General features: G+C 36.3%; 1 protein-coding gene across 2 annotated transcripts; it reads right to left on the reverse strand.

The window, feature by feature from the left end:
• Window positions 1-4,091: 4,091 nt before the first annotated feature.
• Window positions 4,092-27,136, reverse strand: SLC38A11 (solute carrier family 38 member 11). Of its 2 annotated transcripts, XM_063162021.1 has the most exons (12): window positions 27,107-27,136; window positions 24,650-24,767; window positions 24,173-24,247; window positions 23,462-23,596; window positions 21,768-21,833; window positions 20,046-20,152; window positions 19,805-19,884; window positions 11,804-11,874; window positions 10,808-10,969; window positions 9,015-9,127; window positions 8,212-8,343; window positions 4,092-6,255 (listed from the first exon to the last, which is right to left on the reverse strand). In XM_063162021.1, the coding sequence occupies exons 3-12, from the start codon at window positions 24,231-24,233 to the stop codon at window positions 6,010-6,012; spliced, it is 1,173 nt and encodes a 390-aa protein (XP_063018091.1). In that variant the 5' UTR covers window positions 24,234-24,247; window positions 24,650-24,767; window positions 27,107-27,136; the 3' UTR covers window positions 4,092-6,009. The 2 variants fall into 2 exon arrangements, with proteins under 2 accessions (XP_063018091.1, XP_063018090.1); XM_063162020.1 differs by lacking the exons at window positions 10,808-10,969; window positions 27,107-27,136 and having other exon boundaries at window positions 24,650-24,758.
• Between the last annotated feature and the right edge of the window lie 692 nt (window positions 27,137-27,828).

Here is a 27,828-nt window from a genome sequence, read left to right on the forward strand (position 1 = left end):
AGATAAAAATTAAACCCAAAAATTATTGCTAGGAAAAAACCAAATCAGTGTGAATTCAGAGAGAATTCCACAAATTGCTGGGTATTCTGTCCTTCCATCCTTATTTATAGTTTCATTTAATGAAGAAATGTGTGTAATAGCCATTCTATGAACAGCAAAAGTAAACCCAAACAAATAAGAACAAATAAACAAAATGAACTGAAATGCACCACTCAGTTCTGATGCAACTAATTTTTGAGCACCATCTGCTGGTCTGCTTCTAAAACAACAACCAAATTTCCCAATAGCTGGTAACACCTGGATAATCATCAGGTCTGTACTGACTTATTTGTTACATATTTATAAAAAGCTCACACAAGTCATGCATTGGCATCATACCCGAGGAAACAGCAGAATTCATGTAATAATGAATGGCTATAGAGAGAATGTGTTGAGATGCCTGAAGTTACAAATACATTCTGAATTCCCGGTTTACATCCAACTAAAGAACAGGAACAATGTTGGGGGTTTTTTGCTCTAGTTTTGAAAGCCTTAACCATCAGTTGAGAGTACTTGCAAGTTTTCAAGGAAGTTCATTACTCAGTTCCAGGAGTCTCCTCTTTCGATGTCCTACTAAAATTTCAGGATGTTTTTCTTGTTGCATCCTGCTTTAATTCCAAGATATAAGCCCTTCTGGAAGCACCTTACAAGTTTCACAGTCTTCCAAGGGAAAAAAAATTACAATGGAATATGCATCTAAGGAGGAACTGCACTTTCCTAAAAGAATGTCTGAACAGACTACTAGTAATTAATAATATAAAGTGGCTTGCAACAGAACCCAGAAAAGCTTACAGAATAAATTCTGCTCCAAGAAGTCCAGGCTTACTTTTACAGATTTAATATATACTGTTAAATAAATGAATGGGAGTCTGAGAACACCATTTGTCTCTCACTGCAGGCCAACTAGAACTGTCACAAAAGTTTGGTGCCAACATATAGCATGCCACTAATTTATAATGCTGGAAAACTCTGTGTTATGATATTGTCTTATATGCTACCCCTTTCAGAATTTAATTTTAGGGATCTATCTCTTTAGGGATTTCTCTCTTCTCTGGAAGACAGCTAACTACATAGTTCTGGAAAGATAATAACCCTTTTGTGAAAACTCCTGTTATTTTAAGATATCTATTATTCTACAGTAGGCTGATGATAAGAATATTAATGTAAAAAAATAGAAAATACTTTGTACTTCAAACAGCAGAACACTGAGCTGTGATATAAAAGACCTGATTCAAAAGACAGACAATCCTTTCTGGGAAAAAATAAACCAGGGAAAAACTAGAAAGAGAAGGAGCAAATAAGCAGAAGTGAATTTAAGTGACTGGAACATTGTTTGCATATGATCATGTTTTATTTCTTTTCAATTTTTTTTTTTTTAATGTGAGCTCCTAGTCAAGTGACTTCTTCAGTAAAACACCATGGGAAGATATTTGTATGTCACTCAGTAACGTACCTCTTGCAATATGATAAAAAGAGCCTGAAACTTAGTGCTGCAGAAATATTCCTTTGTGACATAAAAAGGCATGGTGACATAGAAAAGTTAGTGCTCAGTGTAAGGGAAAGAGTTTTAAATGTACGTCCCTGTAATCGTGTAATTTTGTTGCTCTGTAGGGAATGTTCCATTTTTTTCTAAGCAGTCAGTTTAAGCTTTAAAATATTTGTCTTTTGTCCTCAAAGCTGTATTTCCTACTGGGTTGATAAGAAAGATGGCCAAAATTAGGCAGCTGTCACTCCATCAAATGTTACACAACCCCAGCTATGCCTCCTTTGACGAACTGTTATTCCACAAAGGCTAGAACAGCCCTGCATTTGAACATATTCTGTACAATAGACAAGGTACTGCTTTTTCACAAGAGTTTTCATGCAGCACTGCCAAAACTAGAATAACTACTAACTACTTTGACTACTAATAAGGCATGTGACACGCATGTCCTTTCCTGAAGAGCCACAAAATGCAATGAACCAAACATTGAGAAGGTATCTTCTAAACTTTTTTCCCCCCAAATATAACCAAAAATAGCAGCAAAGGGACCCTCTTTCACCCAGTGATGTATTTATGTTATCCACTGATGACTGCAACAGGATAGAATGATAGAGAAGCAGCAAAACACGACCATAGTATAATAACTACTGCTTGTGTTACTGCACCTAGGAGGGCCTATCATCCCTTTGTGTTCATACACTGTGCTAAGCAGTGTGTGAATACAAAGAAAAATATGAGACAGCCCTTGCCTCTCGAAGCGCAAGTCCCACGAGGTGGTTACAACACCCCGCCATGCAATCCCAGGCGGGCGCTCTTGGCGAGACAGCAAATCACCACTGTCAGCTGTCCTGCCTCCATCTAGACAAAGGACACTGCTGAAGAGTCTGACAAGTGTGTTGCTTGTGACAGACGTAAGCTGCACCCTGAAAGATAATTTACATGACCCCATCTCAATGCAGGTTTTATAGAATGACATCTGTCATTTATTCCTACAGTGTCTTATAGTAATTTTCACTTGTTTCTAACTTTGTCTTAGGTTCATTACTTCTGTATTTGTATTAATACAGTAAGTCCATGAATCTTACTGGGAATTTCCAGTGTTTAGTGGATACTGTCTCTTTTAGGAAATCACATGTGAAAATGCAGACCTTTCTGAATTTTTCTTGAATGCTATTTTGGAATTCCATATGGCAACTAGAGCTTTTCCATATGGTATTGCTTATGAAGCACCTAGAATCAACTTTTAGTTAGGAGAGAACAGAAAGATAAGCAGAAAGAGGAATAACCATATAGTTTACTTTCTATCCATGAAGAGTTTTGAGTCATGTATTAAGAATGTACCTGAATTTCAACTTCTCCAAGACCACTGAATGACAGAAACTGGAAAGCTGGTACTTATTTCCTTCACTAGCCTGAATTAAAATTTTAAATGTTTTAGAATTTACATCAATTCTTAAAAAAAAAAATAAATCCAAAACTCAAGAACTTAAAAATTAGATCTTCATACAACGGAACTACTAAAACTAGAACTTTTCTGTGAATTATGTTTGAATTGTTCAATCTCATGTTTTGCACTCCCAATACATTTGTTCACTCTGCTGCTTTTATTACTTTCGCCCTTTTACCACATGTTCCAAATAAATCCTCACACTACTTTTAAAGTTTTGTCCTCCATTGAGTCACAAATACTAAACAGTGTATATAGTAAACAGTGTATATAGTAAATAAATATCCTTCCCCTATCAGATGCAGAAAATATGAATGTATGTTATATGAGATATAAAGATTTTGTGTGTGAAAAATGTACAGAAATATGACCATTTAGCAAACTTGAGCCATTTTGCTTCCCCCCCCCCCAGAGAGAAACTTGAGGAGGAAGGAAAATTCTCTAGGAATTCTGTGATTGGTAAGAAGCACTTTGCTCTAGAAAGTCATAAACTGTCTGCTTAGCTCCTGTGAGAATGGTAATTGTACATCTGGTGTCCTGAAATGCCTTCTCAGCTGGAGAGAGGAGCTTGGAGAAATAGTGAGTCACACTACCAGCTTTTGATGTGAAAATCCTGCCAGTAAGTGCTCGTGGAACATCCTTCTCCCTCCATGCATTCTGAAGTTCTGTCACCACGGGGCATTTGGAGTTGGGGATAATGCTACTCCTAGCACACCTCTGCTTGAAGCACTAAGATTGTACTGAGATCCTGCACATGCTGAGGCCACTGAGAGGTTCCCAATAGATTTTACAATTTTATTTTGGGGAGTCTTAAGTGTTTGCAAAAAACAATGGTTATCACAATTTTTGTTATGATGTATTATCTTTCTGTATTTGGATCTCCTAGGTCCTGAAAAAGAATTTACCAGATTGCTACTATTTGTCATTTCAATAAAGGTAAGTTTCACTATGTAATATTGGAAAGGAAGGGATCATAATTTTATATATTTAGGCAAATAGCAGTTAATTTTAAATTCTGGCATCTCTGACACACAACCTCCCATTTTCAATATATTTATGGCTGGCATCTCTGACACACAACCTCCCATTTTCAATATATTTACCCCATCATCACCTGGGAAATTCACAAATGAAAACTGCTGAGCACATGATTACATGAATTCAATTAGTTTTGGCAAAAGAAACTTTTAAGAGCAAGAGAAGCTTTAGCAACAATGAAAACATTTAACTGACCATTGCTACTTCAGACTTTACACTTCAAAAATTAAAACAAACAGTGAAAAAGAATTCTTTACATTTTAATTTATAAAGCAGAAAAGCATATAAAGACTCATCCTTCATAAAGGACAGGCAAACATGATTTAATAACAACACAGCCTCAGTAGAATGACATGGAAATTATTCCAATGATACTCTGTAGCAAAGATAGTTTATAATTGATACCTGAAACAAGGTAACCTATTTTAAAAGAAAAAAAAAATCAGAAAAAAAAAAAGAACGATAAGGCTCATGAAAGAATTATGATTGATCAAAAAGATCTTAGGGGTCACAAAGAAATATTATTTGGGTTTGACTCCATTTGGCATAGAAAAATGTGAATCTATTCAGTAACGATTCACCCACAGCTAAGAAAAAATCAGCTATTACTGAATCTAAACTGGTGAGAAATATTCTTGGTGAACAGTATCAAGTACCTGGAGAACAAATAAATTATCACCCTCAAAGCTGACACTTTGTAGAGAAAAGTAATACTCACGTTTTTCTCTAATTGCTTTACAACTTAAAAAAAATCCCAACAAAACAACAAAAACCCCCGGTATATATAAAGCATTTATTTTGGAAGCACTACTTTTAAAAAGTGTGTTATTCTCACAAGTATTATGATAAGTATTAGTGACCCTTGCTTGCACATTTGTTTAGCTGGAAGTCTTGAATGACATATCTTTGTCATGCAAGATGAAGACAAAACCGATCCCCCTTAAGCAGCATAAAAATGAAGTAGCATTACACATCTAGCTGGCATGAGGAACCACTAGGATCCCAATAATGCAACAATTAACTCAAGTACACATTTTGATTTGGTAACAAAACATTTTCAAAATGACAGCATTGATATGACTGAGGATACTCATATTGCTCAACCTCAAATTAGTCCTTCTCTATAGGCATATGAGTCTATTTTTATATATACCTATGTATATATGTATATTTATACACATACGTATATATACATGAGTCCTTTATGTTAGATGAATTTTGGAAAACGTAACAAATCACCAAAATTTGACAAATCATGTCAAAATCGTTAGTCATATACTGAAAAACAACAGAGGACTAGAATGATAATCAGGTTTAGAATATTACTTTCAATTCAGTTTCAGAAATAATGAATAATATTATAAATGTAAGAATTGAGCTGCAATGTAATTTCCTTCTTCGTCAATCTTGAAATTTTTACAAAGACTGCCTAGTTCAATCTTTTGAAATCCACTCTTGTGGATTTATTTGTGCACTATCTTTTAATTACGAGACCACATATTGTAACAGTTACAATTAAATTGTATCCATTACAGTTTAGTAAGAACAAATAATTTCTTTTGACTCAAGATCCAGTAAAAGGGAAGACTGTCCTTTCAGCTCTAAAGGACAGTCACTGCAAAATCAAAGACAGAATTAATAAGGGTCATTAATTTAAGAGCAGAATTGTAGTACACAGAGATCCAAAAATACTTTTTCTCAGGACTTCAAAAAACCCCATACTATAGTGTGCTAATAAATACACATGAAATATTATAAAATTAATAAAAACTAATTTAAATCAAGGAAACATGGGAAAGGTTTACATTGCAAAACATTTAATTTATCGCTTTTAAACAGCATTGCAGACTAAGGTTAAAAAATGCAATCTTTTTGGTAGGATTCCAAGTTATTCAAGTAATGTCTACTGAAAGGCACCTCTGAGATTTTGTGTTTCAACAGTTAAAACTGAAGTCTCACCTGAAAAGGATGGCAGCATAAAATCAAGTATATAAGTAAATAGCTACGGTGGAAGTGTGCTGTTGTGTAAAGAAGCATTACTAGGGGAGCAGTAGAACATTTCTTTTCCATGGCTACATTCCTGGGGATACAAGACAGTCATGACAAACCCAACTGCCATCACTAGCACACCAAGAACAAGAATCAGGCAGGATATGAGGTTATCTGGATGGTTCCAGCGCTCCTTGGACAGCCTTAGGTAACACGCTGATGGGATGATAAAAACAAGTGGGGTAGCACTCAAAACTCCCTGTGTGGGGGAAAGAGCAATAGAAAAAAACTCATAAACATGTTTATTTAGATGTGAAGAACAAAAACCTAAATTTTTTAACAGTTGTGATTAGACTGATACAACAGTAAAAACAGTGGTAAAGTCCTTTTCCTGTGTTGCTATATGGAAAACCTTTTTTTTCCAAGAAAAAGGTCCCAAAAATATGCAAAAATATCCGTTAAACTATTTCTAATAATTAAGATTTATTTAAATGCTTTTGCTTTGCTGATAGAGAATAATATTTTAACATTGCAAGAAGCATTTAATCTTATTTCCCAAAGTTTCTCAGCTTAAGAGATAAAGTCTAAACATAATTCTTCAATACTTGAACTGAATTAAAATATTTAAGATAATTCCATGGAGGAGTTCTGATATAACACTGCCCTTAAAAGGAATAAAATTTTTTGAAAAGTGGAAGCATCATGTAGCAGTTCAAAGAATTCTGAGCAGTTTTGACATTTATAATCTGATTTAGGTTGACTTCCCTATGAAAGTAAAGCTCCTTTTGACAGAGTAGAACCCTTCTTCTCACTAAAAATTCAGCTCCTCTTTAAATGCTCTCTTAGAAGGGACAAACAAAAAGCACTTTCAAAAATTCTTTTTATAGTAAAGCCACTGCAGATTAGCATATTTGTTACATGCCAAAAGGGAGCAATTTTATGTAGAAATTTTGAATGTTTATTTAGTTACATACTTAACAAACACTATGTTTCAATTTAATTATGGCCAGATGGTAATCCAGCCAAAGTAATAACTTTACATCATCATTTGTACAAAATTTCCAATATTTGTATGGTAGAACTTGTTAACAGTCATCAGTACAGACATCAGAAATAGGAACAAGCACAAAGTTTCTCCTCCATGAAAATTAAGCTTTAGGTCTCTGAAGTAACACAACCCAGCATCCCAGTAAAAGAATAACAAAGAAAATCCTTTAACTCCCATATGACCCAATAGTTTCCCTGGGGAATTACCACCAGGCAAACACAATAGCTTCTGTTTTGTTCTAAAACCAGAAAGCAGGGAAAGAGTAACCAGGGACAGAGAAATAGTATCAAATGCCATCTGTGGTGAACAGCCGAAAGACAGCTCTTCTGCAGGACAGAAAGCCAGCTGAAAAGATAGATCCCCTTTCTCTCACATGTAAATACTCTGTCTATTCAGTTTTCCCTACTGCTAGGTATCAAGACTGAACAATCTTTCTGAGCATAATTATTACATCCAATAAATACCTACAGCTGTATTGTCAAATTCTCTCTTAAAAAGGAAAAGCAAAAAACCCCCACAAGATAGGACCTACCCATGCAGATGCCTGACTATCTTCTCTTTGAGACTGAATAAAGCCATCAGCTTGACTACTGACTAACTGCTTAAGAAAAAAAAAAAAAAAAAACCACTGCATTGATGGAATGCTTGCTTTTTTTGCTTGCTTTTGATTGTATACTTCTAGTGACCATCTCTGTGGTCACTACTGTAATATCTGTGGAATCAGCTACTACTGGTTTTTTCTTTCTACCTCCCTCTGGTTTTTGCCCCTGTGGCACAAGGCAGTCCCTAGAATCTGCCCCAGTGCTAAGTAATTTGCCAACTTAATCAGAAGCAGGGACTGAAGAAAGAAATGCTAAATTCAGTACCACTAGACACTTTGGATGAGTATTTCAGTGATTTCTGCTGCGGCTTAACACATTTTGTAGGTCATAGCCACTTGCCTTATCTACAAAACTGTTCCAAAACCCTCCCCCAACCATATGAATTTTACTTCTTGAACTTCCTTTCACCCTTAGTTATCTGTGTTTGAAGCAGTAATTCCTTCTTCTAACATTACTACTGACTATGTCAAATTACGTAAGATTTTCAGTAGAGCTGTGGATTTAAAAAAGTTCTTATTTATTAATAAGTGATGTATTAAATAGAAGAGTAGACAGGTTCACTTACATTCAGCTCTAAAACTATTCCAAGGCAATCATACATTAATGATACACCAGTCGCCACAGCAATGATAACTACTGTCACAACAATATGGAAAACTGTTGAGAGGTTCCCATGGAAAAACACATTGGCAATCACCTGAAACAGAAACACAATTTTAAACCTTTATTTTTCTCCCTATGTTATCAAACAACTTACTCCAAACCTTCTAACCTTAGAAAACTAAAGGAATGGGTGAGAATGCACTGGCTGAATTTTACTTACCTTGCCTCAAGAAAATATCTTCATTTGCTTCCAAAAATTACTCATAACAATCATTACTAATATTTCAGAACACTTGCCAAATTGACTTAGTTATACCTGCAGTATTTCAAAATTTACTCTTTTCCCATTTGCCCATTACAGAATAAATCCACTTACAATTATTCATTAAATGGATGAATATCCTAGATGGATATACTTCTAAAAAGAAAAACTATTAAGATTGAAAAGTCTGTATTTTTGGCTATTCTCAACACAATAACAACAGTGTCATTTATGTCAAACTTGAAATTTTAAGCAGTCCTGATATTATTAAGTAATTATTAATATAATGTTGACTAATATTATAATAAATATAAAACAACATTATATGGCCAGTGTTTAAACAGTACAACCAGTCCACCATACTGACTGCACGTTGCAGGATAAAATATGCTGGTATTTATCACAGATCAACCATAGAGTTCACCTACAATATGTATTAAGAATGTGACAATATTACTAATATATAACAACAGTGTTAAAGGGAAAATGTAATAAATTCTTACCTCTCTGGTCACAAAACATTCAAGGGGGAAGGTCAGAATTACAGTAACTCCATAACAAAACCTTCCAAAAGTAGCAAGGTTGTCATCTCTACAGTAGTTTTCAAATATATCTCCTGAGGCATAGCAAAACACCAATTAGCTTGAACCTCACATAATTTACCTGTATTTGCAACTTGAAGTCAGGTTACTAGAGTAATTGAGATTTTCTGATTCCCTCTTCTTACATGTAACTAAAAACTAGTTACAGTCACAAGTTATGTCCTTCAGCTTATCCTGCTGGTTAAGCAGTGTTTTTACCTCAAGCAGCATTTATCTTCAAAAAATCTTTTAAAATATACATATCAGAGTTTGTCATCTGTTATCTTCTCTAATATAGATTTTGTATGAGATGCCAGTGTTTGATTAAATAAATACGTGACAGATTCAAAAAGAAAGCTCATGTGTAGAAAATAAAATTTTCCCTAAAAACTCCTAGACCAACAATTACATTAAAAAGGTGAATTACCTGTGGAGAACTGCATTTCCCTGACAGTATCTAATCACAGCTAATAAGCTGTAGAAAAGAAGGTTAAGTATCCTGACCTCAAAGGCCCATTATATACATATGGATTATTACCTAGCAAATCATCTTATATCTAAAAACGAAAGCATCACTATAAAATTCAAATCAACTTGCTTGTTTTTTACCATGAATCTGTAATAATGATCTCTGAAGCACAAGAGACAGTACAAGACAGTGACCAGATGATCTATCAGTTCTCTTTTATGTGGTTACAACAGTGTCTCATGATTTACCTCTTTAGGAATCACAATGGCACTGAAGAAGCAATGAGGTGTACTTTAAACAGCCAAAAGATTTTGGCAGGGAAGACAAAGGTGAGATGGAACATGCTAACACAAGAGTCATAAGCTGAGGAGGAGCTGCAGGCAGAGCTTTCTGTACCTGGAAGTTCTCAGCCAGCCTGCATTCGGTCTACCTACAGTACATCTGGGACAGTGACTTACTCTGCGGGAGTAAGCACTGGAGGCAGGAAAAAAGGACACATAAACCAGGAGCCCCCATCCTACAATTTCTTTGTTCTCAACTAAATGCTGCTGCTCATCAGAAAAGGAAAAAGCCTGGAAGCCTCCTCCTACAATCCAGAATGTCACTATTAAGCAAGAGAAAATATGCTTGATAACGAAATGTGTATTTTCTCTGAAGAAAGTAATGCACTGAAACCAATTTATACCTTGTTCTTATGAACATACCTTTTTCACTTCAACAAAATTATGTTAAATAGCATGATGCAACATTGGTTATATATATTTATGTGTATTCATACGGAACACTAGTATTAGCAACACCAGAACAGCTGTTGCAAAGATAGGAAGTATCTCTAACTCTAGGATGCTGTATTAGTACAGACAAGAAAAAATGTAAGAAAATATACACAGATATATACCAGATACCCTGTAGGAAATTTTTGTTCTTACTGCTCTCTGCTGTTGGACCATGTGGATAAATCATAGCTGTGTAGTCCTCAAAGTGTTTCAGTGATGGAAGTATTCAAATGGGACTTCCACTGGTGAGGCTTATGCTTAAGAATCTGACAGCTATTAGCATGTAGCTGACATTTCTGGATCACATTTTGGTTGTTGGGTAACTGTGAGGAATGTCCTATTTCTGCCCAAATGTACTATGATATTTGCATTTTTACAGTCACCAAGATGTTTACGGAAAAAAATCAGACAGGAAGGCAGAAACGTAAGGATTATAGCAAGCACCAAAACTGAGGGATCAAGCAGTTTACCTTCTGTGTATCCTGTAAAAGTCATATATCCACTGGCAGCAAATGCTACACTGATGACAAGAGCAAGGGCCACAGACATATGTGTGACTTGAGACCAATTCTTTAATGTGGGTTCTTCCAGAGACCCATATATTAAAAAGCTGTTATGGTGGCAGATGAATGCTGAAACACACATGACAGTTAAAGCAAATGTATGAATTCATGCATAAATGCATAGAGACACCGCACAGTTTGAATCCACTCATTATTAAATACAAACATTAATCTTGCAATGAGTGGCAAAGATAAATGGCTTGAACCTTTGCTTGCTTAGTTGATTTGATGAAGGTTTATATTCATCCTCAGATGATTCTGATTACATTATCCTTAAATGCTATGCCATTTCCCACCCTCCACATCTCCATTCCACAGCTATTTCCTCCTCCCTTTACTTAAGAACCCAGCAGCAGATTTGAGAAGTTTTTTGGTTTTTTTTAAATCTACAGAGCCATTTGCTACTTTCAGACTTCATATGGCATCCATTTTAGGCAGCAGCAATCATTGGGAGGCCTCAGATTATCACAATGCTAACAAGAAATAATATAGCAGCTCCTGCAGGCAGGAACAGATTTCAGAATGAGGACTTTTTTGTTAGAGGTTACCCAAGGGAATGCAGAATGATCCCAGCCCCCTCAGTTTATCAGTCAGACAAACCCACTGATGCAGGGGCTTTAGGATGACCTGCACAGGTGAGCTGTCCCAACATGCACACTGCCTCTGCTACAGTGGCAAGCCTCCAGGGCCAAATGGACACTGGAGGAGGTTAACGTCTTACACAATAACAATGACATTCATATGAATCATTCACACAATTTGTTTTTTGTTTTCAACACCAGTTTAACATGAATATTAAAAAAATTCTAGTTTCAAAATATTAAATAGTTCTAGTTTCAAAATAATATAGTTTCTTACAATTGATTATTAAAAAAAAAAACCCAAATGGCAAAAAACACTTACCAAATGACATCACCCCAACGGCTTGTACTGCATTTGGTTTTGCAAATATCCATGCATTTTCTGATTTGGGTCTAAAACAGACATTTAAATAGGTTACCCTTTTCTCAAATATCAGCTATTTCTCTCTGACATAGGCCCAGTGTTTATTAACAAGCTGAAACCAGGGAGATACCTTTCTCATCTCCCTTGTTTTGATTCACGTATTTCTGTAACCAGTGTTTACCGTCAAAAATGTCAGCCTGTTTCAGTTTTGTAAATAAACTCTTCAAGTCAGCATATACCAAGAAACAGCAAGATGGAAGGTAAAAGCTGTAAATGATTCTGACTAAGGTTATCTCAACTGAAAATGTCCTCTGACTACTTAGAGGCAATTTCTACCTTTGAATTTAAACATGCAATCAATGCAGTCTAGAGATACCATTTTACCAGGCTACAAATCAAGTGAGGGAGTTTGCCTTCTTTACACCTCTTCCAACTGTTCCTCATACTAAAGAGATTCCACTACTTCCCAAAATGTAAAAGAAATTGTAAGAGAGTACATGGAGACTTTTACAGTAAGGCAAGAATGTAATACTCCCCACACCTCCTCCTCTAAGATACGCTCACAGATTTGGACCTGTGGTAATTGCAATGCTTAGAGAAGGACCATCAGCAAACTTTGTTAAAAACCATTTACTGCATGAACTTCACCTTGGAATAAAGAGCCAAAATGAAAAATCAGGGAAGGACACAAAACATCATTTTCCAGACATACAATTGGCTAAAAAGATCAAATGAAATTCACAAGCTAGTTAATTATTGAATTTGTAATATTAAAGCACAGACAATGAAAAATAATCCAGAGAATCTTTCTCTTAAAAAGTTGGCTACTGCTAACCTTGATTGCTCTGTTTTTATTTAGAGGGAAAGCTGCTGCCACCTGAGACCTTAAGATGCTCTTTTCCTACTGCCCTAGGAAGCAGTACGGCACTCAGGCCACTTCTGTGAAGGTAACAATGGCACCTTTATCTCTCCCTCTCTTTGGTGATCTCTCCCTCCCGCTGGTTTTGAGAGCTGCAGTGGCATATGCCATACCAGCTTTCATTGTTTTCAAATGTTTAAATTACACCTCCAGCCCCTAAAAATAAACACATTAAAATAAAAGTAACAGTAAAAAAAAAAGTAACAAAAGGTTGCAGTTTCCTCTTTCAGAACTCATATCTTACTATTTCTTGAGTTCAAACAGTCAGTCCTTCCTTTTTCATATTAATAAAACCCAGATTTAAAGTACCTAATGCACATTCAGTTCAGACTTAGAGGAGCTTTTCAGCTCTTAATCTGTGGTTGTGAAGCTTGACTTTGAAATTAACAGAACCTGAACATAAAATCAAGCTCCCTTTTTTGTCCTCAAGTACAGTATATTGTCTTGAACTGCTGTAACATACGGCTTCGAGCCTTTGGCAGCTGAATATGGCCCTCCTAAAAAACTCTCAGACTCAGCAAGCAGATGTAAAGTATATGGATGAAATAGAACTATCTGGTATTTGTCTTGAGAAATAGGAGTTCTGACCCTCTATAGCTGCTCTTGTTCCTTATAAAAGCTCCCTTAAAATTACAGCACCACTGATTTCAAATCACTACACCTAGAGATGTGTCTGGAAAATTAATATTAATCATTTTGAATGCAATGTTTTTAAGGAAAACATTCATATCTGATTGGAAAAATTGCAATAATATTTCAAAATAAAAAAATATAAAGGAAGCTAACACCGCATTTGTTCCATTCTGTAACCACTAGAGGTCAGCTTTGATAATAAACATACAAAATGAAAATTAGTTTTATATTTTCATTTGACAGCAGAAGTTTTCTTTGGCTCTTTCCTATTAATAATAAAGTTAGATCATCTAATATCTTAGAAACAAAAATATTTTAAATGCAAAGAAATAAAGAATGGTTTTGCCTGAAACATTTAATTTCTGTAAAAACGGTACATGCAATGTTATAGCTATATTACGAGCTCCTACAAATACAGATTTTAAAAGGGAATTCAGAAAGCATAAGAATTTCACTTGAAACATTTTTAATAAAGTGGCCAATTAAGTAAAAACAAATCACAGGAGCTGATTTTCCCCTTGCACAGTGCTAGCTTATGCACTAGCAATATGCAAAAGACTAAGATATTGTTTTGCTTTACCAATGAATGACAAATCAGATTAGGAGTATTATTAGGGGGAAAACCCAAAAGAACAAAATCCTGCTTATTTAAGAGCCTAGGAAGATAAATTCCTTCCATTCTAGTCACAGAACAGAGGAAGAATTTCAGATCCCTGATTTGAAGCCTACCAGCAGCTTGTAATGTCCTACAATGTATTCTGGTACAGATGTGGTGTTTTCTTCAGTAATTTATATATTGCTGCATGTGCTTTGAAAAACATTTTCATATTGTGGGAATAGAGGGACCTCATGCAATGAAAACACACAGCCAGAAATTTCATTTCTGAGTGTTTGGAACTGAGAGCCAACAGTTCTAGACCTGTGATCACATCAACAGGAAATTACTTCCAAGTTCAGTCTGCAGAACACACAGACATATGAAAGCTCCTGGGAAAGGGTGCAGGTGACATGAAAGTGTCTATATAAAATACAACTTCATAGAAAAACTTCTCAGAAGGAGAAAACTGTGCCAGAAAACAGTAGGTGTTAGTTACAGAAGAGCCACATAGTGAACAATCACAGAAAATCACTCACAAGCCAAAGGGCAGCTAATGGAAACATCATCTGTCAAAGTAAACATACACAAATTGATTTAATATATGCATCTCTGTAGGCAGATGCATGCACACACTGAAATAATAACACAAGAATACAGGATAACTTCTTGTGGTTTTTCAATCCTGCTGCTACTGTTCAAGATGATTTTTTTTAGAGAGGACTTTTGTTCTGACCTACATTCTTGTTAGGAGTTATTAGGGAAAGATTTTAACTGCTACTTATCCTAGAATAGTATTAGCTGTGAAAATCTGTGAGTGAAAAAATCAGCTAGCTCTCTGCTTCTCACCCAGTGTACAAAAGCATAGGCTATGCCTGCATGAACAGGAAGTTTTTTTCACACTGAAGTAGTATTAGTTAGATGCAACAATGAAAGGTAAGAGAAGAAACACATTTTTGAACTAAATGCACTTGCTGACAGCTGTACTGTCTATCATATATAGCAGAAGCTGAAACACAAAGTAAAACCTGAGATATAATTTACATGTAGTTCTTGGAATAAAAATAGTAAAAGATTGAGAAAAAAGACAGCCTAAGGGAGTTCCCATGCAGGGAAAAAATCTTAGCTGAAACTAGGACAAAACCAAGGCAGACTGAAGGTAGTGAGGCCTAGCAATGAAGAAGACCTAGAAGGTAAGAAAATAAGACTGTACTGAGTCTTCAATATATGTAAGTGAAAATATACCATAATAAACATATTACTGAGTTCTAAAGAGTTTTGAAAATATTCATGTTTATCTACATAAGAACAGGAAAATTGAGAAGAACAAATGAACCAGGCAAAGGATAAGACATCCTAACAGGGTAAGCATCCAGATCATGAGTAAAAGTTGGGCAAATTTGTTTGGCAGTCTAAGATGGCCTCTCTTTTACTTATTGTAAAACACCTGCAGCATAACTGTCCCCATTTTAAGAGCAATGCTACACAAAAGTATATAGAAATGCTGCAGTATAAGAGTGCATGAGAAGCAAAACATCTTTGATGAAGGAAAGAGAAAGAAATACCCCGATCTCAACCAGCTTGTGGTATGCAACACTGACCTGAAAAAAGTAAGGTGATTTCTAGATAGGAACAGTCATGTAACAGGGGAGCTACAAGTTGGAATGAGCAAAAGACTTCCATTGTTTTGGACTGAAGATCAGTGTCAAACTGCCAAGTTTAGGTACAAACCAACAGTTAACAATATAACCCAGAATCATCTCATAGATTAATTCAGGTTTAATTCAATGATTTAAACATTTAGGAAATTAATTGTAACATTTCAATTTAATTCTATTCTAAGGTAAGATAGCTTTCTAGGTATTTTTGAACTTTAGAAGTTTAAAGATACTGAAATTCATAGATGCTGAATATAACTTTAATCAATATAATGGAAAGAAAATGAGTACAGCTCACATTAGCCTTGGATTTCATATTAATCAAAGTCATCTTGTGAAAGAACACAGACAAGGCAAAGCTATTATGTCAGCCAAACTTAGATTCAGCTATGTCTACTCTTCTTTCTTCCTTAATGAATTACTTAACAGTTCTGTAAATATAAAAGTAGCTTAGCTGTTTTTTTTAAATTTTATCACACATTAAAGATTACCGTTGCTTACTAGTGGATTTTTTTATCTAAAGGAAAGAATCAGCTTTTTACTTTCAAGTTTTTTTCCTGAGCCCTTGGTGTTTACCCCTAGAATCAGCTGCCAGTTGAGTAATTCTCACATCCTTTTTATGTGTAGCAGATGCTCTTGAAGTTTTTCATAGACATTTATGTATTATGGAGACACTGACATCATAACATTCTTGCTACAGAACACCAAATTAAATTAAAATGATCCCTCTTTATAAGCTACATAAAATATTTATTTTTACAGCAAGGAATGTTAGTTTCAGGCTAGAAGCATGAAGTTATTTCATGCAGCATTAACATGCTGCACTTGACAGTTTCAGTTAACTCCTACCTATTTTTTCTGATCACAGTACATAAATACCCAGCCATGGGTAAGCAAATGGCTATAGAGATCAGGTCAAAATGTAATTTCATCCAACATCTTAAAATACTGACAATGAACTCTTAACAATCCAGAACACTGTATTCTATCTGCAGGCTTATTGTGTCATTCAGTTAACAATAATCATATGGACGGTGGTTATCAAAAGCAAAACTGAAAAAAAAGAAGTACCTCAGTTTTATATTTGTCATAAGAGGAAATAAATTAAACCAAGTAATCCCGCATCTGAAATAACATTTTGTTTTTCTTCATGAGAATGTGACAGTAACATTCCTAAAATGTCCTTGGACAACCAGCCTCACACTCAAAACAAATAAAGACAAAAACAAACAAAAAAACAAGCAACATTCAAAACCTTGTAATTCATGTTTAAAATAGTAATAATCTCCTTGTTTCTCTGATGGTCTAAAACATTGCAGAAAGTTTCAGGTTACTGCAGAAAATATCCTTAATTGCTTTGTTGTCCAAGTAAGATTAAATTTTCAACTAGAGCATGGATTGCAGCTAAGCAAAAAATGTTTTATCATTTCCACATAATGATCTTGTACCTCTCAAAGGGAAGAAGTATTCACCTTGAAAAATCTAAAAGTAAATGAAAACTGATTACTGCTCAGAAAGTAATTATTAAAGCAGGAAGATATCCAAATGGGATTCCAGTGGAACCTGATCTGAGTCCAGTACTTTTGAACGTATTTGGCAACAACTTGAATGATGGAACAAAAAGCAAAAAGTGTCCTTAATGAAAAGCATGAAATGTGCAATTAACACAATCATGCTAGAGAACAGGATGAAAAATGAAAAATCATAAAGAAGCTGGTAAGTGGAGAAATCATCTGATAAAGCAACATTCAATTCTGAAACGACAAATTCTACAGTTATGGAGAGGATAAAAAGACTTCACAAGAACAAGACAGAGAGAACAAACAAACAAAAAAATTCCCAAACTTCATGAGAAAAGGAAAAATCACTGGCAAATAGTTCTGCTGAGTATCTCATGCTTGGTAGTTCCACTAGACTGCAAACTCAAGGCACATTCATGATATCATGCTATCTTCCAAAAAAGCTAACCTCAAACTAGGTTACATAAACAGAGGCATGGCAATCCCCAAGGGACACACTTGAACAGGACCTTACAACACTCTGCATTTAAGATACATCATCTTCTTTGCTCCTCAGAGGGAATATCCCTGGCAGGTGGGGCACTGTGATTCTACTTTAACTTGCAGAAGACTTGAGGCAGCCATTGAGCATGATTAGAAGCACAGGAAATGACAAAAAGAGAAACCCTAAAGGAACTGTGCCTATTTAGTCCATAGAAAGGATCCCAAAGGGGGTCAAATTACAGCTTTTTTAAGAGATGTTTTTCAAGCACTTGAAAAAGCATAAATAGTTTGCTGTTCACATCCACTGTGGTTAGGCCAAGAAGCAACCAATATGAAATGTAGTCATATACAGGAAGAATTCATAAGAAAAGGCCAGTTAAGAACTGGAATGGGAAACCATGGAATTGTCTAGTTTGTTCTTGGCAATCACCTGTCATCAATGGCAGGCACATAATCAGTTCTGCCATATAACAATTCTAGGGATTAAATATTCTTGTCCCCATTGAGCCTTTATACAGGATTGTACAAATTTTTTTCCTATGTGACAGATACAAGGATTGTGCTCTTGCAGTAATGATTTTTAAAAATCTCATTGTGAACTCTGACTTCCATTGTATTTTAATAAGAATTCAAAGTAAAAGTGTTAATTCACTTGTTTCACTTGATGAGACCCATATTAAAATATAGCAGTATTCTTTCTTTTCATTGCAAAAATAAATCCATACCACAATACAACAAAATAGAAGATAGACATATACTTTAATTGTTAAAACTCAGTCTAACTGTAAAATAAAAATAGCAAAGATAGTAAAAATAGACATTAACAGAATGTTGGTGAGGAAAAAAAATTGCCAACTGTTTATCAACTTGGTAGATGCATTTTTGAAAACAAAAAGTGTAAAGGCAGAAATGGAAGTCTCTAAAGAATTAAGAAGTAAAACTTCAAGAATCACTCAAAACCAAACAGCATGTATTGTAAGAAAAAATAAAACCATACATTCCATATTTTTCAGTGCATCACAACTGTGGAGAAGAAATGTTACCATAGTAACAAGGTTATCAGTAACTATTATATATAGCTTCTTCCTTTTTTAACAGGGAGTTTTGAGATTAACCTTTTAAAAACCCCTTTGACACACAGTGTGAAAAACATGCTGCTCCAGAAATATGGTGGGGAGGGAAGTTCCACACTGTTCTGAGAGAGAGATTTTGTGGATGACAGACAACATCATCTGGTACAACTTAAGAAATTGCTATTCTAGGCATCTTCCTACCGTTAAACCTGAATACCCTGCAATTAACCCATGTATCACAGCAGTAATACAACTGAACAATTGTGCCTAACATGCTGAAACAATCCTGGTGGAATCTACTGAGGGAAACATAAGAAATAGCATACAAATCTGTTCCAATAAATAAGAAAGCACCTTCAGAAGTAGAATTTTTCATCTTTATTAATAAATCTGTACATTTAAAGGATGAGAAGAAAGACAGCCTTCTAAGCCTTTAAGGAAAAATAATAGATTAGTAGCACTTTTTTGCAATATAATAATAAAAATATTGTCACAACACATACTTATGTGAACTAAATTGTCTAGAACACTCCAATGTCCAATGTTAAATATTATTTTCAGAGTATGCATGAGTAAGAGTTTTTGGTATCATACAGTTTTCTCAAAGGACAAAATAAAGATTTTATTATTGTGTTTTAAAAAAATTCACAGTATTTGTATTTTATTTTTATTATGAAATTATTATATTTACCTTATCAGAAAAAGAAATATTCCTAAGATAGTAGCTATTTTAATGATTGTAAATATAGGCAGTCTGATAATAACAAAAAAATAAAAAAAAACCTCAAACGACCAACAATCTCACATGCCAATTCAGGAAATTCAGGACCCACCTGTATTAGGCATCCATAATTCCCCTTTTATCTCTAGGGGTTTTGAGATTTTCTTTAAATTTGCTTATACCCAATAGAAGAAAAGATTACAAAGGATGAAGTATATTTAGCTGTTCATTATATTACTGTTGATAGAGATTTTTCACAAGCAGGCATATTCCACAACTACGCAGGCAAATGCAACAGGGAAATAACAGATTCTATAGGAACAAAATTCACTTTGTGGCAAGTGTAAGAATACTCACACTTGTGGACTGAAGGTTACTGCTCTCACCATCACAACAACCAGGATGACAATGGTTAGAACAAGAGAAAGAAGAGATACCTGTAAAGGTAAAAACATGACTTCAGTCAGCAAGCTGCTGAAAGGTGGTCCTTTGAGCAGCATAATGCATTTGTTAATTATTTACACAAAGTTATGACTGGCATTTATTTTCAATAGCATACAGAACAATAAACCAAAAATCAACTGCTGTTATGATTTACCTTTCCCAATTTTGCTATGTCTCGATATAAAGATATAGGTAAGGTAAAGATGATGGTGGTAAGAAGAATTATGAAGTGACGGTCGGTAAGCACGTTATCCACCCCAACTAAAGCAAAAAAGAAAAGAATTTATTTCTTTAAGAGACAAACGTGAGGAAAATATTAGCTACATTTGAAAGGTTAGAAGTAACAAACTGTTGGTGATCAAGCTTTTATTCCCTTTACTCAGGCTAAGTAACACTGAAAACTAGGCATTAACTAAGACTGAGAAAGCCATGCACAGCATGACACACAAGAATTCTGCAAATTCAAAACAAATGCATAACATATGGGATATATTAAACCAAAATTGCAAAGTCTGGATTCCTACATATAGATTGGTATTAATGTCTTTCGTTATGTCTGGGTCAATGCTGGGAGACTGAAAGTAAAAAATTCTTCTTTCTGCCATTTAGTCTTGAGAATTTTTTGATACTCTGGGTTGACATCAATTACTGTGCTCAGGATAGCATTGTTCTCTAAGAAATGGCCTAAAATAAGTTAATTTTGAGGTTTCTTTTGGTCACCTCCTTTCCTACTATCAGCTGGCTTCCACTTGCCAAGTAGATTACCATGTGAGGGCAACAATGCTCTTATAATATTCTATGCAATCAGTGGGACTTGTTTGCACAACTGGTGGGCTTTTTCAAGCCAATGACAACCAAAAATAAAACATCTCCAAGTTACAGTGAGGTCACCATAAATCATTGGCTTGAATGAATACTTGAAAAATTATGGCTGGAAAGTGACTGGCAATTGACATGGAAAACTCAGTGTTCTGTTCCCTCTTTGGGAGATTATAAAGCTTTCCCACCTCTTTCCAAGCAGGTATTCCACCGCATAGGTAATCAGATTTGCCATGCTGGGGATACCCCCTTTTACAGAAGTAATATTATATATAAAGTATTAGATATTCACTGTCACTATCAATTTGATCAGCTATTCACAGAACAACACAGTGTGACAAAACTGCATCCACCTTTCAGGTTTCACATGCTGAAAATTACAGCTCTCCTCTGGAAATGAAACAGTTCATACAAATTTATATTTCCACTTCATTACAGGCATGTTTTTTCTCAGTTTAATCTCCCAGTGAAGAATGTTTTAATTTAGCTGCTTTTGTGCTAAAGTAGATATCAAACACATACATGAATTGCTCTACTGATGCTGCTGTGAAAACTTAGAGCACAGGAAGAGAAACAAGGGGGCATGATTTAAAAAGCATTACATTCATTATATTATTTGCAACCTATCCAGAATTATTCACTAGATGAAGTACAGTTTCGCTATTTAAATAATAATAATAATAATAATAATCATCATCATCATCATCATTATTATTATTTTAAAAAATATAAAACCCAATAATCTTGTAAATATCCAACTGTGGAGGACTCACTTCTATTTGCTTAGTATTTCACTGAAGCATCTGGTCTCTTCACTGACACTGAGTCCACTGATAGCCAAGGACTAGGATTCATAGTTTTTATTTGGGAAAGGCTTATTAAAGAAAAAAAAACAAACTCAAAAAACCCCACTCATAGACATATGCTTCAAGTCCTTAATTTGAACTAAACTTAAGAGTACTTTAGAAGCTATATTACAGGTAATTGCAAAGTACTTATGCTACGCTTCTATCCAATTCATAATCCCCCACTCTTAAAATTTTTAAATGCATCTTACCTCCAGGAATTCTCTGAAAAACTTTAGTTAAAGTGTCTCCTGTTATTATGTTGTAACTGATCATAGCTTAAAGAAAATAAGTTTTTTGTTAGTACAAGTCATATGCACAATATTTGACTAACACGGAATACACACATTTTGTAGACCTCAGGATTATATGCCACTATCCCTCTAAGATAAACTCTGGCTAGCAGCAACAATTTGAAAGTTTCAGGTTTAAAAAAAATAATTCTTTAACACTTCCTTTTTTGCTTTTTCTTAAACACCTAAGAATTAATGCCTGATAAGCAAGACCATTGTGCTGAGTGGCCATATAAACTTACTTCAGAAGAGGATAAAAAAGGCTTTCTAAAACTTTGTTTCAGATAGCAATTCTTTGTCAGTTTACTTTCAAATGCTTGTTTCTATTTAGTAAATTTCCTGTGTAAGGCTAATAATCAGTTCTGCAATTAAATGCAACAGACTTTCTAGCTCATGCAAAAAGCTAGCAAACTCTTTAAAGCAGAAGAAAGAAGGAGAAAATCAATTAGGAGATGAGATATGGACTTCGATTTCTCCCTCTCATTAATAAGTTCTGAGGCCTTAACACTCCTATTTCATTCTTATCTAACTCTACACTAAAAGCTCGTTGTTTTGTGCACATGTGTATGAATACACAAATTATATTTATCAAAATCTTTAGCATTTAGACAGCACATATTTAGGTATTGACCTTAACCATACATAAATATTCAGTGTTGTAAAATTATAAGTCATAAACTCTACTTACCTAAATTAATGCAAACACATACAAGAGCATAACCATTGCTCTATGGTGAGGACTAAGACCTTTACAATTCTTTTTCTGTATTATTAAGGGAGTACTTGATTTACAAAGGAGTACAATTAAATGTCTAACACTGTTGCCTGCACTAACAGCAACTTGCCACCCTTAAAAATCTCAGGTATCTGTAGCCAGACCCAAACAGGCATTTTGATCTGTGACTTCATGATCACAAGTCCAGACTCTTGATATCTCAAGTCATTTCATCTTGCAGCCCCATGTGTGAAAATATCAAGACTATTTAAGATTTGATTTAATTATGTTGCTACAGCAGGAGACAGATTCAGAACAGAACTTTATTTCAAATTTCTGGTCTAATAAATTCCTGCCCAGATTATACCTTTTGCTTCATTTACTATTTCTTCTTCCAAGGGGTCTCGAGTGCCTAATTTCCGAGTTCTTTGTCGGGTATGAAGCTGAACTAATGCTTTTGAAGAGCAAGACCTAAACAGTGGCTTCTCCAATTACAGTAACATCGCATCTCTGAAAATATACTAATTCAGTATACTCCTAAATTCATATTTTCCTTTTCTTTCAGACACATCAACTTTGTGCTCTGCTGCTCAATCTAGAACAGAATCTCCTTTGCTATTTTTCTAGCTACTTTGGTCATTAATTTTCATATATGCAATCCTGAATTTCTCTGCTATTACATTTCAGTTCAATTCTATTATTCTGATCCTTCAATTCATTGAATTACTCCTCATTCTTCAGAACCCACAAAATAAATTTAATTTTTTTTAAATAGCAAAGAAGTATATGCAGTACATTCTTTATATAGTTCTTAATATTCAATCAGTGAAATGATGCAGTAATGTGAAAAAGCTTGTTACTTATAAAATTTAAACATTTATATTTTATGTGATCTTACCAATAAATGGATATAAAAACTGGAGAACTGAAAGGATTAGATAACCTACAAGACCATAGGTATTTTTGACCAGCTCTTGATAGGTTTTGGTACTGGACAGATTTCCTCCTTTGATCAGTAATATAATGGAATAATCTGTTAAAACATAAAATTATTGTTAAAGACGACATGAGCCAACTTGTGGTTGATTACTTTTCACCTTCTTTCACTCCTCTAACAACAACAAAAAAAAAGGTTCTAAGAAGAAAAGCAGTGGCACTAGGAAGAGCAGGAATGAGAAATCTCACAAAATCTCTCAATCCACTAAATCCAGGAGCTGTAGGCTCATATTGGAAAAAAACACTTAAAATCATAGTACAATCAAAGGTTTTCATTTTGTGGTTTATTTTTAAAAGTCATATAAAACCCTCTCTTAACAGTGGACTCAAACAGGTGATTATGAGGGCAAAAATAAGAACACTCTTTCAAATGTAACCTGGACTAGGAAACTAAGGCTTCATGAAAATAAATGCAGTCAAAAAACAACTTCATATGTTGTACAGTGTAATTCTCTACTTTTACTAATCTGCGGAAGAGATTAGTGAGGTAAGGAAAAAATTAGTCATTTTTACTGTCATAGATATACTTGTTTAAGGTATCATTAAGCTCAAGATAACCTAAAATATTGCATGACTAATTTTATCGTTACAACAGAAACTGCCTTTAGAGTACCTGTGATTAAGGCAACCACAAACAAAAGCAGTATTCCTAGAGGAAAACCAGCTTCCTTCATCGAATATGGCAATCCTGCAAAGCAGAAAAGGAGAGATTCTAGAAGACTCTTTCCAAATATTTATTTGTGAGAATCAAAATAAAGAAAAACTCAGATTTTAAAGAATGCTAGTAATCTCCCAAACTGGACCAGCATGCTGAATTATCTCCAAAATATAATTTTCAGTGGACAAAGTGTTGCTTAAGTATGAAGATCAGGCAGCACCTGCCCAACCAGTCTGACCATTATGGCCAAGAGACTCTGGGGTATTTATCACTAAGGTGTGGTCTCAATTTTTGCAAAGTAAGCAAATAAATACAGAGAAAAATCTTTAAAAACAACAGCAGAAAGTAAGGAATCAGTGTTATTGTCCAAACTGGATAGTCATGCATGAATAAACAAGGCTGAATACAGGACAGTAAAGAAAAGAGATTTACCTATAATGCCTGATCCTATGATTGAATTAATAATGTTAAATCCAGCTGATGCCAGATCACTGTTTCCTCCTTTATTCCTGGGCTTGCTAAGGAGGGCTATTTGGTCATCTGTTTCTACCTATTTCAGGAAGACAAGGAAAACATTATACATGAGAAAAATAAGTGAGAACAAGTATTTTTCACATAGTCTATTAAAGATTTCTTTTAATTGTCATAGATTGAGATTTGTAGAGGTATTTTGATAAGTAAATCCCATTTTTTTCAGTGAGAAATCAAAGGGGTATTAAGCAGCTAATTCCTGTATAAGTCTGACCCATAATCTTCTGTAATTCTCTGAAAAATAGTAAGTGGAAGGAGAGAAATATATATAAACTCAGAGGTAGGCTGCTAAACAAAGCCATTCTTAGTCATGTTTCAAAGGCAGAAATGTGAATCAAGTATTTTTGAAAATATTTTGGCTAATACAATTGGTCAGTAAAAGAAGTTCCTGAATCGGGGAAATGAAATTAATTTCAAGACTTACTAGTAAAGCATGCCAACATCTTAACATACTCTAATCCAAGGTTTTATCCAGTATTTTAAATATTTCTATGCCATTCAATGGCTTAGTTAATTATGAATAGTTAATGACACCATAAAATCAGCTGGTCCCAGAAAGTTTCTGTGGGAAAGAACCAAAGTTCAGAGCACAATATGTAGCCAGCAGCCTCAAAAATTCATGTTTGTATCTTCATAAAAGAGCTCTTTAATAACTATGCAGTAATCCTCTCATTAGATCACCACCGTGCTGCCAGAGAACATTTCAGAATTATTCATCAGAAAGATCATATTTTACCTGAAGTTGTGAAATTCAAGAGAGGAACAAGCATTTAGTGAATAAAACGCTTGCCTATGTTCTGTGTACTAAGTATGAAGGTAACACCACTATTTCATGGACGCAGAAGCCTATCTAACACATATAGCAGGTTCTACAAACTCAAATGCTTGCCTCTAATAGTTCTGGGAAAAAAATTAAATTACTAAAAAAATTGAAGTCATCTGTAGATAGACACATAAACTGACAAGCATAAGATTTCCTGCCTCTAGTAGGGCTACACATTTAAGTGGAACCTTTAATCCTTAAGCAGCACTAACATAATACTGTCTCAGATCAAAGCCCAGGGTAGCGTGGTATCCCATTTCTGAGTGATGACCATGAAAGGTGCCTAGGGAAAAGCATAAGACCATAGAAAATAGCTAGTTAGCAAACTTTCTTCTCTCAGCTTTCCTCAGTTTGTGTATTTTGGACTTCCCAAAGTGGTTGTGTTCTTGGTGCATCACACTTCTAAATGGACAGCTGCTTGGTTTTTCCTTTTTTAGAAACTGCATAGGTTTTATCATCTATAATATCATGCATTAGCGAGTGCCACATTTTAATTATGCATCCTAGAAAGAGACAGGTAATTTAATTTGTTCTGAATCTACCACTAAGTATTTTCACTTGGGTGTCCCCAAGTCTTTTGCGTCATCACAGAAATACTAACTCCTATTTCCTATCTTCCTCATATCACATAGTTTCATAAGTAACATTCTCCCTCAGCTGTTTCTTATCTAGACTTGTGCTACATTTTTATTTCACTACCGATTTCAGCAACAGAAGCATCAGTCATTCTCTACTGAAATTCTAATGCTCTCTGCTAACAGTACAGGTGAAATTGCACTGAATAGAACAGTCCAGCTTCCTCTCTTCAGTTGTTACAAGAAATTAACACAATGTGCGCTGCTAAGCCCTGGTCCTTTTCCCCAGCTGGAAGGGACATATTTCAATGGGCAAAAAGAAAAGGCAACAAAAAGTTGTGACAGAGGTGAAACGGCTCCTGTGTGAAGAGCAGCGCTCCCGAGGGTGTCCCTGGCCCGCAGACAGGGAGGGATGCCAGCTGGGAGCCCGGCCAGAGAGCTGCACAACGCGGGAGACATGGGTGCGAGGCGTCTGCCTCTCGCAGGGTGCTCTCCTGGGGCCCCTGCGAGCCGTGGGCTAGCCAAGGCCACCCGCTAGGGCAGCGACAGCAGCGGGCAGGGCAGGAGATGCTGGGGCACGGCTCAGGAGATGGGGCGCTCCCGCTCGGTGCTCACGCGACACCGAATTTCAGCCGTGCCGAGCAGCCGCCCTTCCCTGCCTCACAAGGTGAGGTCTCCGAGACCACGTTTCTCCCCCGGCGTGGAACCTAGGACTCTTTCTTCCTCCTACGAATTCGGGGGCAACTGAACAGAGATGAAAAAGCCATCGCTGCCGCCCGCTCGACGGCGGAGCGGGGACGTTCCAGTGGCCGGTCGTCCTGAGCCGCCGCAACGGGCCGCGGTGCTCCTCACACCCATCCCCGCCCCACGAGCCGCAGAGCGAAGTCCGGCGGGTGCCGGCGGGCTCGCTGGACCGCGCACAGTCCCACACCTGGCCTGCCCCCAGTGTCCGCCCGGTACCTGGCGAGCGGCGGCCGGCGGTGGCTCCGCGGCCGGCGGCGGCTCCATGGCCGGCGGGCCCGGGGCGGGCGAGCCGCGTACCCTCGCGGCGCCGCTGGGCCGGGGGGCGCCGGTGCGGCACGGCCCGCGCGCCCGGCACGGGCTCCCCTCAGGCGGGCCGGAGCGGTCCCGCGGCGCCTCCGCCGTGTGGGAAAGGCGGCTGTGCACCTCTCCGGCCGCGCCCAGCCCGGCCCGACCCGACCCGCGGCTGCGGGGACCTGTGGCACCGCCGTCAGGTGCGGGAGGAGCACCGGGGACTCGTACGAGCGGGAGGGGGCTGTGAGACCGCGGCCCCTCCTCCGGGCGGTCCCTTCGCTGGAAACATTCCAGAAAGTAAGCGCTTCTCTGCCTTCAACTTGTAAGATTCCAAGTTCACCCAATTCCTCTTTACCCCGAGAGCACCAGTAAAGCTTTCTCGGTAGGATGTGTAACAAAATCCAGGTCCGATGTCACAGCTGCTAATTTGTGGTTGCTTTTTAATATCGGTGTTGTTGGCAAGGCCTCGCTGTTCTCCTCAGGAAGGGTAATCTGCTGTAAAGAGTGATCAATCAGATAAAGAACATACTGAGGTTCTAGTCAAAGTATGGGAAGAGGCCAAACTAATTAAAAGATGCACAATGACAGTGCTGAAAGTTCAGTTGCTAGCTACCGAGCTGAGACCAAGCAGCGTCCAGCAGAAATAC

The sequence above is a fragment of the Melospiza melodia genome, chromosome 8, assembly GCF_035770615.1.
Source record: "Melospiza melodia melodia isolate bMelMel2 chromosome 8, bMelMel2.pri, whole genome shotgun sequence".
Classification (NCBI taxonomy): domain Eukaryota; kingdom Metazoa; phylum Chordata; class Aves; order Passeriformes; family Passerellidae; genus Melospiza; species Melospiza melodia.

Coding starts and splice junctions, on each gene's coding strand:
- SLC38A11 (XM_063162021.1), bottom strand. CDS start 24,233: ATGAAGGAAGCTGGTTTTCCTCTAGGAATACTGCTTTTGTTTGTGGTT. Junction 23,597..24,172: donor TGTGGTTGCCTTAATCACAG/GTACTCTAAAGG, acceptor ATGTTTTAACAG/ATTATTCCATTATATTACTG. Junction 8,344..9,014: donor AATGTTTTGTGACCAGAGAG/GTAAGAATTTAT, acceptor TTTCTGTTTCAG/GTGATTGCCAATGTGTTTTT.